The 18,671-nt window shown below is 35.7% G+C and overlaps 1 protein-coding gene across 2 annotated transcripts in view; it reads right to left on the bottom strand.

Annotated features, from left to right (window-relative positions):
- BZW2 (basic leucine zipper and W2 domains 2) overlaps nt 1-18,671 on the bottom strand; it is a 78,024-nt gene that overhangs the window by 28,676 nt on the left and 30,677 nt on the right. For both annotated transcript variants that reach the window (XM_037836835.1, XM_037836836.1), the window contains exons 4-5: nt 5,424-5,527; nt 2,185-2,250 (exon numbers count right to left, since the gene is read on the bottom strand). In XM_037836835.1, coding sequence (XP_037692763.1) covers nt 2,185-2,250; nt 5,424-5,527 — 170 coding nt within the window. The remainder of the gene's footprint in view (nt 1-2,184; nt 2,251-5,423; nt 5,528-18,671) is intronic.

Here is an 18,671-nt window from a genome sequence, read left to right as displayed (position 1 = left end):
CTTTCTAACAACATGGTTCTTCATTAACTCTGTAATGTGGATAGGGCACTATTGCCTTACTACCCCCAACAGTTGAAGGATTACGATGTTGCAGAGAGATTACGTGACTTTGCAAATACTTTCATTGTGAGTAAGTGGAAGAACTGGAGCCAAACCTGTCTGATTTCTAATTTATGCTTATTATTAAAGTTTCAAAGAATTAAAAAAGAAGTTACTGTCCAGGACCCAGGGAGTGAGGGAATGACCGCATTAAAAGTAAAGTGCCAAGGAATACAAGGAAAGGGGTAAAGTAAAAGAACTAACACAAGCATTGCTACTTCATATCAATCTGGTGTTTTCCCAAGATTATCAGATGCTACAGGTATTGCAGCAGAACTGGCCTTAAAAAAATGGAAACACTGTGAAAAACAAATCATTCCCAAAAGCACATTCACCAAGTGAATGAAATATTTAATGAAATATTTTTTAATATTTATGTGAACTTTGAACTGAGAGAAGTAAAAAATTAGTGATATTATTAGACAAAACCATAAAGCTTAATTTATTCAAACTTTCCACATCATGTTTCTCATTGTATCCATTTCTTTATTTAACCAGCACTTGTTTTCTGGCACCTAGGAGTATAGTAGACAATTTTTTTCCATTAAAAATTATTTTTCTTATTAAAAAGTACTATGTCTGTAACACAAAATCGAACAACACAATAATGTAAAAGATGCAAAAAATCCCTATTCCAATCCTACTCCCTAGAATTAACATTTTTAATAGTTTGATGTGTATCCTTCCAGATTTTAATGTACTTATATATGTTTACATATTATGAACAACCACATGTATACTCACATATTGTTTTTTACTGAATTATATGCTGATAATAGCTAAACATGTTGAGGGGACCAGGCACACTTCTGAACATTTAATGTGTACTAATACCTACAACAGCCTTGATAAACTTTTTACAGAAAATACAACTGAAGCACAAAGAAATTATGTAACTTGCCCAACATCGAACTACCACCAAATGGTACTCTGTACCTTATTTTTCACTTAATTTATCACGGACATTTTCCCTTATCCATACAAGTAGCTCTGACTCATTCTTTAAAAGACTGAAAATATTCTGCTGTACAGATAGACCAGAATTTAATTAACCAGCCTCCCACCAACATTTAGGTTATTTCTCAATACTGTAATGGACATCTTTCAACATACAATTTTATATATCCATGTTGACAGATTCTTTATAAATGGGACAGATGGGTCATGAAGAATTTGAATGAAAATAAAATTACTACCAAATTTGTTTTTCAACATTAAATGGGGAACCACTTTGGACAAGGAGTAACAGAACAAGTAAGATTCAAAGAAGTAGATCTTATGGTACCTTTCCTCATGAGAGTTATAGCTTGGGCAGAGACTAAAATTGGAAACATGACAAAGCAAAATACAAATCTGCAGCAAGTTAATGTAGCCAGTGCTATATATAATAGCAAGTACTATATAGAAATACAGAAGATTTATAAATTAGAGGAGGCAATATGTTTTAATTCCTGAAAAGAGGGCTTCTTTTATAATGTGCTGCTGTTTAAATTATGTGACTACTTAATAAAGGCCAGTTACTATGGTAAGCAATTCATATGTTATCTCTTTTATCTCTACAACAACCATATAAGGTAAGTACTCATTAAACTGTTTTACAGATGAGGAAAACCAATGGGATTTAAACCCCAACACTCTATCACCAAACATATGCTTTATCCCCTTTGCTAAACTTCATCTTCTAAAATTAATGAAATTTTCTGACCATTAGCTGCTGTCCTATGCTTTCACCACTAATTAAATCACCTTATCTTGAGTCTTATCATGATATATTTATTTTTCTTGGCTATCTGGAATTTCTACTTTTTATTTTAAGCTCTGTGACATCAGACTTCATGTTATATAAAATTATGCTTACTAAACAAATCACTTTATATTACATCAAACATGAAAAAAGTCCAGGACAATCACGTATTTCTTCCTACAGCTATTAGCTAAAGATCTGTCATACTCATTCATTTATTCAACAAAAATTAAAATTTACTATGTCCATGGCACTTCTACCCTATCACTATGTATGCATTTTTGTCCCCATTTATTTCATTACTTTAAATAGATAATACATTATATCTGAATTTATTTTACCTTTTTCATTTCATCCTCAAATGCCTTTTCCAAATACTTGTATCTCCTGATGAGTTTATTGAAGACCTAAACATAAAACAAAACCATTAAGTAATAAAGAATTTTAGAAGCCTAGAAGGAGGTATAGAAATGCACCATAACCCTAGGGCTGCAATAATAAAAATGTATGGTTAATGTGCTCATGCTGTGATATGAGAACTAGCACATGTAGAATAAATCAATTCATTCATGAACATAACAGGAAGGGAAACCCAAAATAGCCTTGATGAAAATAAATTAGTATAATTTTTAACTTGTGAAATGCAGAGATTGAATATCACTGAAATGAAGGTTTAATGGGTATAATCACATGGATACTGACACAATAGAGAGGAAAGCAGAGTTCAGGAGATATTCCACTCTAGGTAGACACAAGCATATTTTTAGCAGATGTGCAAAAAATATTATAACTTAATGACAATAAAGGATTTCTGGCCCCCACCATCCAGTTAGAATCCTGAGGCAGGTTGTGCAATGATCAGTGGAATTCTAGGCTATTTTGCAAGTGAAATGATGTTTTTATTAATAGGAATTTTGTGAATATTGATCATTTTAATAACATATGGATATGATATATGAATCTAGTTCTTCTCTCTATATGCACGTTATATACTCTCACCTACAACTTTTAATGTCTTTTTTTTCTTAATGTAATAAAGATGGAGTCTAGACATAAATTAGTGTTGCCAGGTAAAGAATAATAACCAAACAGGGAATTGATATAAAATACAAAATCCAATTTCCAACTCAAAGCATGATTATTAATAGGAAAAATAATTCTCTTTATCCAAGAATGATTATCCAAATGTCTATAAGTAAATATCTACACATGAAAGCAAATGTCATCATACTTCAAAAGCATTTTCCAATGAAGGCTATGAAATAAATCTCCATTCAAATTCTCTCTCCATTTACTTTCTCTTTCTCCCTACCTAACCCACTGATCCTAAGTTTTTCTGTCAGTCTTTCACTGACTATTTGAAGTTTTCAACATAAGACAGCACAATATAAAGTGATACTTCAAATCATGCCAAAGTTATGGGATTTCATGAAACAGGTGAAAGTATTATTGGAGAACCACTCAAAGGCGCTGATAACGGTAATCTGGTCAAGACAGAAAATACCCTCTTTATGGTTGTGTTTTGAAACTCAGTGCAGTGAAGATGTCTACTGAATTGTTCTAAAATTTTGTTGGAAAAATCATGCAGGAAATTCAATACTTGACTTATTCTTTGTTTTAAGAATTAGTTCAGGAGGGAATTCCTCTCAAAACTTTTATCTGGCTTTTAAATAAAACTTTGGTTTTCCATTTTAAATGGATTCACTTTAAGTCATTTGTTTTCAATATAAATTATCTTTTAATAAAAAGAATCTCATATAAACTATTGCTCGAGGCTATTTCTTATAGGTCAACAGATTTTGATGAAACAAGATTTTATAAATGTTTCTTGTGATTATTATTGAAAGTTCTGTGACTGTAAAAAATGCCTTTAAATAAATGTTTTAGAGTCATATGGGACAGGGCAAAAACCTAGGAAAAAAACAAATGAATCTGAGCCATAAACTTTCGAAATTACAATTTGCTATTAAAATCATAATGGATAATACCCAAAAGTACTGAAGGGGATTTTAATTGTATCTTATACTATTTTTAAAGATTGTTTCATTCTATAGAATGGATATAGGAAAGATTTTTTAAAAGTCATGATGGAATATCAGTTACAGGTCAAGCGACCCTCACGGATGGAGTATGGAGTCAAGATCAGAAAATTATTTGTCATATCCTAAGATGAATGGAACTTTGAAGGGAATAAGAGTAACTGCAAATCTATGTAAAGCTTAAGCAGCTGAGGTTTATCTACTCAGATAACAAAAGAAAAAAGGGAAGGGAAATGGAGGAGAAAGAAGGGGAAGGGAAAGGAAGGGAAGAGAAGGGAAAGACAAAGAAAAGGAAAGGAAATAGTACAAGATAAGAAAAGAGGAGGGGAAAGGTAATCTGGAACTATGATGTTTTTAAAAGATTTTTGGGACCTATCTGCACTGCATCTGGATGCATACTGGGTTTTGAATGACCACAACTCAGTCAAGTGTAGTCATGTGGTCTGCTCTAAGTTTCTGTCCTGTTTTTGGATCAGAACTGATCAGAACAGCTCTGAATTCTTCCCAGAAAAGGCATCAGGTATTTTGTAAAGTTGTCTCCTGTTCTCAGTAGCCTAGAGTGTGATCTTAGCCCTATGAGTTGAGGATTTTGGTAAGCCTAGGAACATAACCACTCCTTAAATCTCCAAATGACCCAAAGCTACATATCTATAAGTATACTCCTTCAGGAAAAGACTATACTTCCTAAAGCCCAACAGAAACTTAAGGCCTCCAGAGTGATCCTCTGCCAGATAAGCCCTGAAATCCAGAGGTACAGTCTCTCCAAGAACATCAACCAGTTTCATTCCTCTATCCCATAAGGTCAACACCCCTTTTCCAGCATGAAGAAGTTAAATGGTCATTGCCCAGATATCCCTGAAGATTGAGAGAATGATTAAATGAGAGGGAGGAGGTGTAACTGAGAAATTAGAATTTAACAAATGATTATGACTACTGACTCATTATATAGATATTTCTGTTTAGTTTCTAGTATATTAGAATAGCTAGAAGGAAATACTGGAAATCATTGAGCTGTCATCCAGTAGCCCTGATCTTTGATGACTGTATAGCTATGTAGCATAGCAAAAAAAAGAAAGAAAGGAAAGAAAAGAAAAGTTAGTTTAGTTGCTCATGTTTGTCTGGATGTTTTATTCTATTCTACTGATGTATATATCTAACTCTGACAATACCACACTGTCTTAGTTAACCTACCTTTATTGTAAGTCAATAAGGGAGATGGGGGATAAGGGAAATGGGATGTTTGGGGTTTTCTTTTTTCTTTTTATTTCTTTTTCTGGAGTAATGCAAATGTTCTAAAATTGACCATGGTGATGAATGCCCAACTATGTGATGATACTGTGAACCACTGACTGTATATTTGGGTGGATTGTATGATGTGTGAATATATCTCAGTAAAATTACATTAAAAAAACAAGAAAGAAAAAAAGAGAGTAAAACAAAAAAAAAAAGCGTCTTGTAGTTTCTGAACCTAATGTCTCCCTAACTCCTGTTCAGATGCTTCCCTTCTAACACAAAGGCAATCTCTCAATGACAGACTCTACCTGAGCATAGTTTCGGATGGTTTCATGATCTTCATTTGCTGAAAACACACAGTGGTTGGTCATCTTGGTCTTGTCACCATCATCTATGCGTGTTCCTCCAGGGGCTGAAAAGAGAAAGGTAATTACGGTAACTACACTGAAATGAGAAGAACTTTACAGAACAGATCAACTCCTCCACATCAAGGAAAACAATGAAAATAGAAAATCTGTGACACATATAATTTCATAGAATGGTGTGCGTGTGTAGACAGATACATTCGTTTATGTTCCCATTATAATATCAAATTTATTGTTCCATTTCATACTCCCACTATAGTGTATAAGATTGTTGTTCCTCATCCTTGCCTGCACTAGATCCTGTCACTATAGAAAAAAGAAATTGAGAAATTATTCACTGTTATCTCTTTACATCTTAGAGATATCTACCTAAGAATTTTCTGTATTTATAGTCAAATAAAAAATATTAGAAATATTGTAAAAATAAAACCCTTGAGATTAAAATAGAGTTCCATAGAGTATATATATAAAACCACTTGGCTATGTGATGATACTGTGAGCCAATGACTGTATATATCAGATGGACTATGTATCAATAAAACTGCATTAAAAAAAAAAAACACTTGGAAGAAGAAAGGAAGACAGCTCATGCTTAGGAGGGCTAATGGCTAAGTTCCGTTTTTACCTCTAAGTGTGAGTCTTACAAAAGTATATCCTTAACCATAGAAGAATAACCTTTATTCAGTGGACTTAATTCCATTATTCTCAATGCAATTCATATGTTTCCTACATCAATATACTGTTCTCTTTACAGGCTTGATAATATTTGGGGGGCTTCAGTTCATCAGCACTGGGATTGACCAGTTTCTTTTTTTTTCTTTTTGGTTTCTACTTGGGTAGGTATTAAAACTGTTCCATCTCTGCTAACCTGGTTATCCATAGAGGGTTGAATGGTAAGCACTCTGCCTCCTTACCATGTGTATTTGATCACCCCAGCAGCTGTGCAGAAAACAGAGTTTTTCAATCTCACTCATCATTTTCCCCCATATCCTATACAGTATCATAGAGCAAAACTCTCCATACTCAGACCTCTCCTGTAAGTTTCAGCAATGGCCATTGCAAGCTTTGTTTGACAAGAAGAGGCAGATCAGAACACTATTCTCGTTTTCTGATTCTATTTCATTGTAATTAGGGTAGAAGGTTTGGGTAGGTCTAGTTAGATAATATCTTTCATATATTCGACAAGTATTTGTTGAGTATATATTTGTACCAGATTCTGTGCTACCCACCAAGGCTATAATAATGATCAAGGTTAAAAAAGGCAGATAGTATTTATTTACCAGTCACTCTTCTTTTTAAAAGATTATAACTGCCTTGATTTAACAAGTGACTTCAGATCTTTGGATGAAAAAGGCTACAACAGCCAACTTTTCTAACAGACGTAGGCAAATGAGAATTCAGTTGAATTACACTTTTCTTAGCTTAGTACCTCCTCTGTGGGTTTGAGACTCCACCATACAGTTTCATAAGTAAATTAGTTTTTAGAGAAGTCAGTTCCTTTAGGAGTTTATTTTCACTTGATTAATATATGCACAGGATTTAATTAGCCCTTCGTGATGGATACAATCACCTGGAACAAAATCTCATTAAGATGATAATCTTCTGGGCTAATGATTCCCATCACATAAAAATTATATCACTAAAAAGTCTGATTTTTGAAACTCTAGTCTCCTCTTTTAATATGAAGAATTAAGCACAAAAGTTATTTCCTTAATAATGGTCATCATAACTCTTCATGTGATTTTCATTGCTACTGATAATGCAATATTAGAAAAATTAATGAAATGAAAAATACATAAAATATTTTTAAAATTTGCTTTCAATGTTTTCCCTATATAACTAGATGTAAAGTTATCCTCATGATCCAGACTAGAAGGCATAACAAGATAGTGTTTAAAATGTGAAACAATAGGGTTAGTGATATCAAATTATTATTTTGTAATTTAATATTACACTAATCAATATAATTACTTTAATTAAAATTGATGTAGGAATAACAATGATCATAAAAAAATTATTACATGTTCACTACCAAGCAATTGAAATGCATCATTTAATATTCATAACAACTCTATATAATAGGTACTAATATTATCCTTAATTTACAGATAAGGAAACCAGTATTTAGAGGTTAAACAACATGCTCAAGTCACATAGCTAATAAATGTGAAGGCAGATTTAGAACCCACGTTTATCAGATTACAAAGGATATGTGAATACCTATGTGTATGCTTTAAGATAGAGATGCAGTATCAGTAATTTTTTTCACCATCAATATTTTCATTGGACATTTACCCTTAATGGTCATTTAATTCTTCCTTATAAAAAAAAGAAAACAGACCATAAACACTGGCCCATTCCTGAAAACTCTGTGCTGTGTCTTGTTTGTCATATGGACTTCAATTTAGCAGAGAATTTCAACATGAAGAAAGATTGGGATTAAGAGTCACGGCAAAGGCAGTTTCTTAGAAGGCATTCTCAGCTATTCTGTCCACTAAATTCTAACTTTTAAAGGCAGTATGGTATAGTGTAAAAGAACATGGATCTAAAGTCCCAACTATTAACATGGTCTTTATTTTGTCTCGTGGTAATCCTATTTCTCTAAACGTCATTACTGATGATAGGTACAAGAATATGTAAATACTTTTACATTATATGCTACAGAAAGAAAGCTATTTTTACCAGTGAGTAAAGGGACTACTGAACTTAAAATCTAACTATGTAATTGCAAGGTGATGATCTTAATAAGAGCATGGAAATTGGCATGGTTATATACAGTAAACTGTAACTGGAGGGATGAAAGGAGTTATTTAATTTCATTCAATACATTGAAATATCTTTTTAATGAGTGCCTAGCTCTGTGGATATGATGCCAAAAAAAAAAAAAAAAATTACAAAAAAAAAAAAATACAAACCCTCTACCCAAGAAAGGTAAGAGTCTACAACAGTGATTATCAACCCTGGCTGCACGTTAGAAATCCCAGGGAGAATTTTTTAAAATACCAATGCTGGGGTCTACTCTTGGAGGATCTGATTTAATTGGTCTTGAGTGGGGCTCTGGAATTAAGAATGTTTAGAAGTATCTCCTTGGCAGCAACACATTCAATTCCTATTTATTCTCCCTTTTAGAATATTCTAATATTAGTGGTTTGATATTTAACAATGTGCCAAGCCAGAGATTACAAATTGATGGCCTCTGAAAATGCTTTTTTAAGCTTGTACAAAGTTTCTTTGAACTGCACTTACTAAAATATCAAAAATAGATATAAATATATTAAAATCAAGATATTTCATATACAAATTCTTATTTCTAGCTTCTCTGGTAAAAGAGGAAGACCTGGAAGCACTGGGCCCTATTCTCGGGTAACAACAATTGGCTAGAGCTGAGTGTGAGAGAGCTGTGGTGAACATACCCTTTTAGACTGGGTATGTTCACCACACCCCCTACCATCCCGTTTTTTTTCCTGATATTAGAATCCCCAAGTATTATAAGTTTTCTGTGGGCCTGAGTCAAAAAAGAAAAAAAAAAAGTAAAATATTTCTTGTATCTACTATTCAAAGGGTAAAAAATCTAAAAGACCAATATGGCTGTCGCTTCAAGAAAAATGGGAGATGGTACTTTTTGTGTGTGGGAGTGACAAAAATTCCTATATAGCTGATAAATAAAGTGTTTATATAAAAAGAATGCACCTTAAAGCATTACTTATGTTTCAATAAATGCATAAGAAAATAAACTTTGATTATAACAGTTAAAAAAAGAAGAAGAAGAAAAACAATACACCTGGCCTGCCTCATTCATTTATGTCATATGTCTGGACTCAGTAGACATTTGCACTTGTACTGCCCATGCTCAGAGAGCTGTACAAAACATTTTGCCCTACCCTCTTCATGAAGGTATGGATTTAGAGCAAAGGAGTTAAATCTGGGCTGCAGATATAAATTTACCATTATATGGATGGCAATGAAGCCATGAGATGATCACTGCAAATCACAGATAATTTATAAAATATGGGGAGTGGGGTTTAAAGATGGAATACATGCAAGACATATAAGAAGTGGCCTCCAGAGAGGCAGGAGGAAGTCTTAGCAGTCTCATGTGAGGGAAGGATATAAAACATTGGCCAAGAGGTCACCAAGGGCTGAAAAGGTCCATGTGAGTAACCACTGAAGTCACGGGTGACTGTGGTGAGAACCAAAACTCACAGAACATGATTCCATCATGAAGTGTTCCAGTGCATCAATGAAAGTATATCATAATTAATGAAAAATAATGTCCCAAAAGAAAAAATCAGGTAATATGTCTCAGTAATTCACAAAAGAATATATAAGAAAGGCCAATAATCACATCAGAAAATGTTCAACTTCACCATTAATTAAAAATTTTAAAGTGAAAATACTTATTCTATTGACACACATTGACAAAACTGACCATACCTAACAATGCTAAGGTGTAGGTAAATAGGAACTTACGAGTTTTGACAAAATGTTAATTAGGACATTCTTTCCAAGGGCTGGATTTCGCTCTCTTTCTTTTTCTCCCAGATGGATAGATATACAGGTAAATATAGATAACCCAATCCTTTAATCTGCTAATCCCTTACTGAATACATAAGGTTCTAATTAGATAGGAAAAAATACGGTATGTATACAGACACTGATGACATTGTTTATAACAGCAAAAACTGTAAACAAATATTCATCGCTATCAGTTTGGTTTTAATTTATTTTAGAATCATCCAGATCCGATCAAAAGTGGGCTTCTCTGCTTGGTGTGCATAACAGCCACTCTCATGACACTGCTCTATGACACCGGGATTTCAAAGGGGAGAGTTTACTGCTATGCAAAGCAAGGAGAACAGATGGCCTATCAGCCTAAAACCTGTCTCTGGGATTCTAAGGAGTGTAGAGTTTTAAGGATTCAAACAAGGGGAGGTAGAATTGTTACTATTACAATAACAAGTACAAACAACTACAACTTACAAATTGTAAAGTAGTAGAACTACTACCAATACAATAGAACGTAACCAATACAAGTATAAACAACTATAATACCATATAAAGGGGTGAAAATAAGGCACAATTAAACAAAAAATAACCATTATAATACCAAAAATAAACACTGCAGTCAGTGCTTACAATCCAAGGTAATATTCAGAGGCATGAAAAGCCACAATATTTGCTGAGCAAAAAGTCATTTAAAAAATTGCATGAATGGTATCACAGTTATATAATATCACCATGTTTATTTGTATTTAGGCAATTAAAGAGATTTCCAAAAGGAAATTAACCAAAATGTTAACAATATTATTTCTGGATATTGGAATTTGAGCATACTACGTATAACTTTTTACTTGGATTTGAATTATTTGTACTGACTATATGCAATCTTTATAAACAATAACAACAAAATTAATTCAGAATCTGCTGAAAACCAACACTACCAAACAACAAGGGCCCCCGTAGTAAAAGGCAACCTACCAAAACAGATAGCTTGAAATAAGGGCTCAGAGAAAGACAAATTTAAGGGTGGCTCCACCTCAAATTGGGGGACTGTGCACACCCCATCCCTAAGTTGGTTGGTCTAAGCAATGTTTCTCAATGAAAGGCCCTGATGGCATGTTGGACAGGGTGATAATTCTTCATTGGGTTGAACGTTCCTTCCATAATAGAATGGACGCATTCCTGGCTCCCCATTCTCAAATCCATGTAACAATCAGATCAATTCCACACATTTCCAAATGCCCCCAAAGTATAAGGGAGGATATATAAATATGAACAAATGAAGATTGGGAAGGAGGGAAGGAGGAATTAAGAATGACATCTCTTTTTTTTTTTTTTTTTTTTTTAAATCATCATTTTATTGAGATATATTCACATACCACGCAGTCATACAAAACAAATTGTACTTTCGATTGTTTACAGTACCATTACATAGTTGTACATTCATCACCTAAATCAATCCCTGACACCTTCATTAGCACACACACAAAAATAACAAGAATAATAATTAGAGTGAAAAAGAGCAATTGAAGTAAAAAAGAACACTGGGTACCTTTGTCTGTTTGTTTCCTTCCCCTACTTTTCTACACATCCATCCATAAACTAGACAAAGTGGAGTTTGGTCCTTATGGCTTTCCCAATCCCATTGTCACCCCTCATAAGCTACATTTTTATACAACTGTCTTCGAGATTCATGGGTTCTGGGTTGTAGTTTGATAGTTTCAGGTATCCACCACCAGCTACCCCAATTCTTTAGAACCTAAAAAGGGTTGTCTAAAGTGTGCATAAGAGTGCCCACCAGAGTGATCTCTCGGCTCATTTAGGAATCTCTCTGCCACTGAAGCTTATTTCATTTCCTTTCACATCCCCCTTTTGGTCAAGAAGATGTTCTCCGTCCCACGATGCCGGGTCTACATTCCTCCCCGGGAGTCATATTCCACGTTGCCAGGGAGATTCACTCCCCTGGGTGTCTGATCCCACGTAGAGGGGAGGGCAGTGATTTCACCTTTCAAGTTGGCTTAGCCAGAGAGAGAGGGCCACATCTGAGCAACAAAGAGGCATTCAGGAGGAGACTCTTAGGCACAAATATAGGGAGGCCTAGCCTCTCCTTTGCAGCAACCGTCTTCCCAAGGGTAAAACTTATGGTAGAGGGCTCAACCCATCAAACCACCAGCCCCCTATGTCTGTGGTCATGTTAGCAACCATGGAGGTGGGGTAGGCGAATACCCCTGCATTCTCCACAGGCTCCTCAAGGGGGCACTACATCTTTTTTTTTTTTCTTCCTTGTTTTTCTTTTTTTTTTTTTTTTTTAAGTTTCCCTTCTTTTTTAAATCAACTGTATGAAAAAAAAGTTAAAAAGAAAACAAACACACAATAAAAGAACATTTCAAAGAGACCATAACAAGGGGGTAAGAAAAAGACAACTAACCTAAGATAACTGCTTAACTTCCAACATGTTCCTACTTTACCCCAAGAAAGTTACATAATATAGCAACATTTCTGTGAACTTGTTCCTACTATATCCATCAGAAATTAACAGACCATAGTCATTTCTGGGCATCCCCAGAACGTTAGCTTATCTGTTCTTCTTGGATTATTGTTCCTCCTTCCTTAATTGTTCTCTACTGCTAGTTCCCCTACATTCTACATTATAAACCATTTGTTTTACATTTTTCAAAGTTCACATTAGTGGTAGCATATAATATTTCTCTTTTTGTGCCTGGCTTATTTCGCTCAGCATTATGTCTTCAAGGTTCATCCATGTTGTCATATGTTTCACCAGATCGTTCCTTCTTACTGCCGCGTAGTATTCCATCGTGTGTATATACCACATTTTATTTATCCACTCATCTGTTGAAGGACATTTGGGTTGTTTCCATCTCTTGGCAATTGTGAATAATGCTGCTATGAACATTGGTGTGCAGATATCTGTTCGTGTCATTGCTTTCCGATCTTCCGTGTATATACCGAGAAGTGCAATCGCTGGATCGAATGGTAGCTCTATATCTAGTTTTCTAAGGAACTGCCAGACTGACTTCCAGAGTGGCTGAACCATTATATAGTCCCACCAACAATGAATAAGAGTTCCAATTTCTCCACATCCCCTCCAGCATTTGTAGTTTCCTGTTTGTTTAATGGCAGCCATTCTAACCGGTGTTAGATGGTATCTCATCGTGGTCTTAATATGCATCTCTCTAATAGCTAGTGAACCTGAACATTTTTTCATGTGTTTCTTGGCCATTTGTATTTCCTCTTCAGAGAACTGTCTTTTCATATCTTTTGCCCATTTTATAATTCGGCTGTCTGTACTATTGTCATTGAGTTGTAGGATTTCTTTATATATGCAAGATATCAGTCTTTTGTCAGATACATGGTTTCCAAAAATTTTTTCCCATTGAGTTGGCTGCCTCTTTACCTTTTTGAGAAATTCCTTTGAGGTGCAGAAAATTCTAAGCTTGAGGAGTTCCCATTTATCTATTTTCTCTTTTGTTGCTTGTGCTTTGGGTGTAAAGTCTAGGAAGTGGCCGCCTAATACAAGGTCTTGAAGATGTTTTCCTACATTATCTTCTAGGAGTTTTATGGTACTTTCTTTTATATTGAGATCTTTGGTCCATTTTGAGTTAATTTTTGTGTAGGGGGTGAGGTAGGGGTCCTCTTTCATTCTTTTGGATATGGATATCCAACTCTCCCAGCCCCATTTGTTGAAAAGACCATTATGGCGCAGTTCAGTGACTTTGGGGGCCTTATCAAAGATCAGTCGGCCATAGATCTGAGGGTCTATCTCTGAATTCTCAATTCGATTCCATTGATCTATATGTCTATCTTTGTGCCAGTACCATGCTGTTTTGGCAACTGTGGCTTTATAATAAGCTTCAAAGTCAGGGAGTGTAAGTCCTCCCACTTCGTTTTTCTTTTTTAGAGTGTCTTTAGCAATTCGAGGCATCTTCCCTTTCCAAATAAATTTGATAACTAGCTTTTCCAAGTCTGCAAAGTAGGTTGTTGGAATTTTGATTGGGATTGCATTGAATCTGTAGATGAGTTTGGGTAGAATTGACATCTTAATGACATTTAGCCTTCCTATCCATGAACATGGAATATTTTTCCATCTTTTAAGGTCCCCTTCTATTTCTTTTAGTAGAGTTATGTAGTTTTCTTTGTACAGGTCTTTTACATCTTTGGTTAAGTTGATTCCTAGGTACTTGATTTTTTTAGTTGCTATTGAAAATGGTATCTTTTTCTTGAGTGTCTCTTCAGTTTGTTCATTTCTAGCATATAGAAACATTACTGACTTATGTGCATTAATCTTGTATCCCGCTACTTTGCTAAATTTGTTTATTAGCTCTAGTAGGTGTATCGTTGATTTCTCAGGGTTTTCTAGATATAAGATCATATCATCTGCAAACAATGACAGTTTTACTTCTTCTTTTCCAATTTGGATGCCTTTTATTTCTTTGTCTTGCCGGATTGCCCTGGCTAGCACTTCTAGCACAATGTTGAATAACAGTGGTGACAGCGGGCATCCTTGTCTTGTTCCTGATCTTAGAGGGAAGGCTTTCAGTCTCTCACCATTGAGTACTATGCTGGCTGTGGGTTTTTCATATATGCTCTTTATCATGTTGAGGAAGTTTCCTTGACTTCCTACCTTTTGAAGTGTTTTTATCAAAAAGGGATGTTGGATTTTGTCAAATGCTTTTTCAGCATCTATTGAGATGATCAATTGATTTTTCCCTTTTGACTTGTTAATGTGTTGTAATACATTGATTGTTTTTCTTATGTTGAACCATCCTTGCATGCCTGGAATGAACCCCACTTGGTCATGGTGTATGATTTTTTTAATGTGTCTTTGGATTCGATTTGCAAGTATTTTGTTGAGGATTTTTGCATCTATATTCATTAGGGAGATTGGCCGGTAGTTTTCCTTTTTTGTAGCATCTTTGCCTGGTTTTCGTATTAGATTGATGTTAGCTTCATAAAATGAGTTAGGTAGTGTTCCATTTTTTTCAATGTTTTGAAAGAGTTTGAGTAAGATTGGTGTCAGTTCTTTCTGGAAAGTTTGGTAGAATTCCCCTGTGAAGCCATCTGGCCCTGGGCATTTATTTGTGGGAAGATTTTTGATGACTGATTGGATCTCTTTGCTTGTGATGGGTTGGTTGAGGTCTTCTATTTCTTCTCTGGTCAGTCTAGGTTGTTCATATGTTTCCAGGAAATTGTCCATTTCTTCTACATTATCCAGTTTGTTGCCATACAGTTGTTCATAATATCCTCTTATAATTTTTTTAATTTCTTCAGGATCTGCAGTTATGTCACCTTTTTCATTCATTATTTTGTTTATATGGGTCTTCTCTCTTTTTGATTTTGTCAGTCTAGCTAGGGGCTTGTCAATCTTGTTGATCTTCTCAAAGAACCAACTTTTGGTGATATTTATCCTCTCTATTGTTTTTTTGTTCTCTATGTCATTTATTTCTGCTTTAATCCTTGTTATTTCTTTTCTTGTACTTGGTTTAGGATTGGTTTGCTGTTCATTTTCTAGCTTCTTCAGTTGATCCATTAGTTCTTTGATTTTGGCTCTTTCTTCCTTTTTAATATATGCGTTTAGTGCTATAAATTTCCCCCTGAGCACTGCTTTTGCTGCATCCCATAGGTTTTGGTATGTTGTGTTCTCATTTTCATTCGTCTCTATATATTTAGCAATTTCTCTTGCTATTTCTTCTTTAACCCACTGATTGTTTAGGAGTGTGTTGTTTAACCTCCAGTTATTTGTGAATTTTCTAAGTCTCTGATGGTTATTGACTTCTAATTGTATTCCATTGTGGTCAGAGAATGTGCTTTGAATAATTTCAATCTTTTTAAATTTATTGAGGCTTGTTTTATGTCCCAGCATATGATCTATTCTGGAGAAAGTTCCATGAGCACTAGAAAAGTATGTGTATCCTGGTGATTTGGGATGTAATGTCCTGTATATGTCTGTTAAATCTAATTCATTTATCAGATTGTTTAGGTTTTCAATTTCCTTATTGGTCTTCTGTCTGGTTGATCTATCTATAGGAGAGAGTGATGTGTTGAAGTCTCCCACAATTATTGTGGTAACATCAATTGCTTCCTTTAGTTTTGCCAGTGTTTCTCTCATGTATTTTGTGGCACCTTGATTGGGTGCATAGACATTTACGATTGTTATTTCTTCTTGCTGAATTGCCCCTTTTATTAGTATGTAGTGGCCTTCTTTGTCTCTCAAAACATCCCTGCATTTGAAGTCTATTTTATCTGAGATTAATATTGCTACACCTGCTTTCTTTTGGCTGTGGCTTGCATGAAATATTTTTTTCCATCCTTTCACTTTCAGTTTCTTTGTGTCCCTGTGTCTAAGATGAGTCTCTTGTATGCAACATATTGATGGTTCATTTTTTTTGATCCATTCTGCAAATCTATATCTTTTAATTGGGGAGTTTAATCCATTTACATTCAACATTAAAACCGTGAAGGCATTTCTTGAATCGGCCATCTTATCCTTTGGTTTATGTTTGCCATATTTTTCCCTCTCTCTATTAATATCCTTTATTGTACCCATACCGAATCTCTTTAGTACTGAACCTTTCTCCAAGTCTCTCTGTCCTGTCTTTGTTTCTCTGTCTGTAGGGCTCCCTTTAGTATCTCCTGTAGGGCAGGTCTCTTGTTAGCAAATTCTCTCAGCATTTGTTTGTCTGTGAAAAATTTAAGCTCTCCCTCAAATTTGAAGGAGAGCTTTGCTGGATAAAGTATTCTTGGCTGGAAATTTTTCTCACTCAGAATTTTAAATATATCGTGCCACTGCCTTCTCGCCTCCATGGTGGCTGCTGAGTAGTCACTACTTAGTCTTATGCTGTTTCCTTTGTATGTGGTGAATTGCTTTTCTCTTGCTGCTTTCAGAACTTGCTCCTTCTCTTCTGTGTTTGACAGTGTGATCAGTATATGTCTTGGAGTGGGTTTATTTGGATTTATTCTATTTGGAGTTCGCTGAGCATTTATGATTTGTGTATTTATGTTGTTTAGAAGATTTGGGAAGTTTTCCCCAACAATTTCTTTGAATACTCTTCCTAGACCTTTACCCTTTTCTTCCCCTTCTGGGACACCAATGAGTCTTATATTTGGACGTTTCATATTATCTATCATATCCCTGAGGTCCATTTTGATATTTTCAATTTTTTTCCCCATTCTTTCTTTTATGCTTTCATTTTCCATTCTGTCATCTTCCAGGTCACTGATTCGTTGTTCAACTTCCTCTAGTCTTGTACTATGAGTGTCCAGAATCTTTTTAATTTGGTCAACAGTTTCTTTAATTTCCATAAGATCATCCATTTTTTTATTTAGTCTTGCAATGTCTTCTTTATGCTCTTCTAGAGTCTTCTTGATTTCCTTCATATCCCGTACTATGGTCTCATTGTTCATCTTTAGTTCTTTGAGTAGCTGCTGTAGGTGCTGTGTCTCTTCTGGTCTTTTGATTTGGGTGCTTGGGCTTGGGTTATCCATATCATCTGGTTTTTTCATATGCTTTATAATTTTCTGTTGTTTTTGGCCTCGTGGCATTTGCTGAACTTGATAGGGTTCTTTTAGGGTTTGTAGACCTATTGAAGTCCTTATCTCTAATTTATCAGATCTACAGCTTCGTGGAGTACACTTTCTCTAACTAACCAGCAGGTGGCGTCCACGAGCCACCTGTTCTCCACAAGCCAGTTCTCCCCTGCTTAGCCTTTTTTTTGGTGAGTGGGGGAGTGAGTCTTGTGGGGCCCAATTGGTGTACCAAGCTTGCTTGTGTAGTTGGTGTTGCCTGCCCTGTATGTGGGGCGTGTTTCTGGGCAGTCGGGGAGGGGGGGTGGCCCTAACAATCAAATCTCCCTGATGATCCTAGAGTTTTAAAGCTGCTGCAATAGTCTAATCCTTCAGTTCAGTCCTGCCACAGTTTGTCTCTGCCACTGACCCACAAGTCTTTGGTATTGGCGTATGGCTCCTGAGACTTGCAAGTGGGCCCCTCTTCCAGGCCGTGCACCCCGGGTCCTCTGTTGAGGGATGTGTGCTATGTCACAGGAGAGTGCCGTCCTCCCAGGGCAGTTCTGGGCTGCTGGGCTGTGTAGGGAGGCTCCCAGTCTGCTCAAATGATGGCTGAATGGGGCCTTGTTAATTCACACTGCTCCACCTTCCCAGCTCTGGGACAATCAGCTGAGGTTGCAGGGAAGGCTAATGTCCACACCCAGTTTTGTGGTGTGTGCCTGTTATTTGAAGCACTTCTGTCACACTGGGTTGTCTGGGGCAGTTCTGGGCTATGGGGCTGGCGATGGGCAGGAGTGTTTCCTGTCCACCAGGATGGTGGCTGTGAGTGGACACCCCCCTTTTCTTGGGAAGTTGTGGTGTTTAGTGAATTTTCTCAGCCACTGGATTATTGCCTTTTGTCTCAGAGCTCTCTTAGTTCTGCTCTTGACTTGACGTGCCCAAATTGCAAGTCTTTGAAGCTTTCTGTATTGGGCTTCTTAGAGTAATTGTTTTAGAAAAAGAAAAAAGGAGATTAAAAAAAAAAAAAAAAAAAAAGGGCCCTCCTCAGAGATCTAATGGGTTATTGAAATGCTAATAGACAAAGCAACCAGGGCCATTAAGGAAAGGTCCACAAGGCAGAGAGATCAGCTTTGTTCGGGATTTGCATATGCGCCTCAAGGCCTGATCTCC

This window comes from Choloepus didactylus, chromosome 5, assembly GCF_015220235.1.
Source record: "Choloepus didactylus isolate mChoDid1 chromosome 5, mChoDid1.pri, whole genome shotgun sequence".
Taxonomy (NCBI): Eukaryota; Metazoa; Chordata; class Mammalia; order Pilosa; family Megalonychidae; genus Choloepus; species Choloepus didactylus.
The sequence above is the reverse complement of the archived record's forward strand: the minus strand, read 5'-3'. Positions and strand labels throughout refer to the sequence as shown.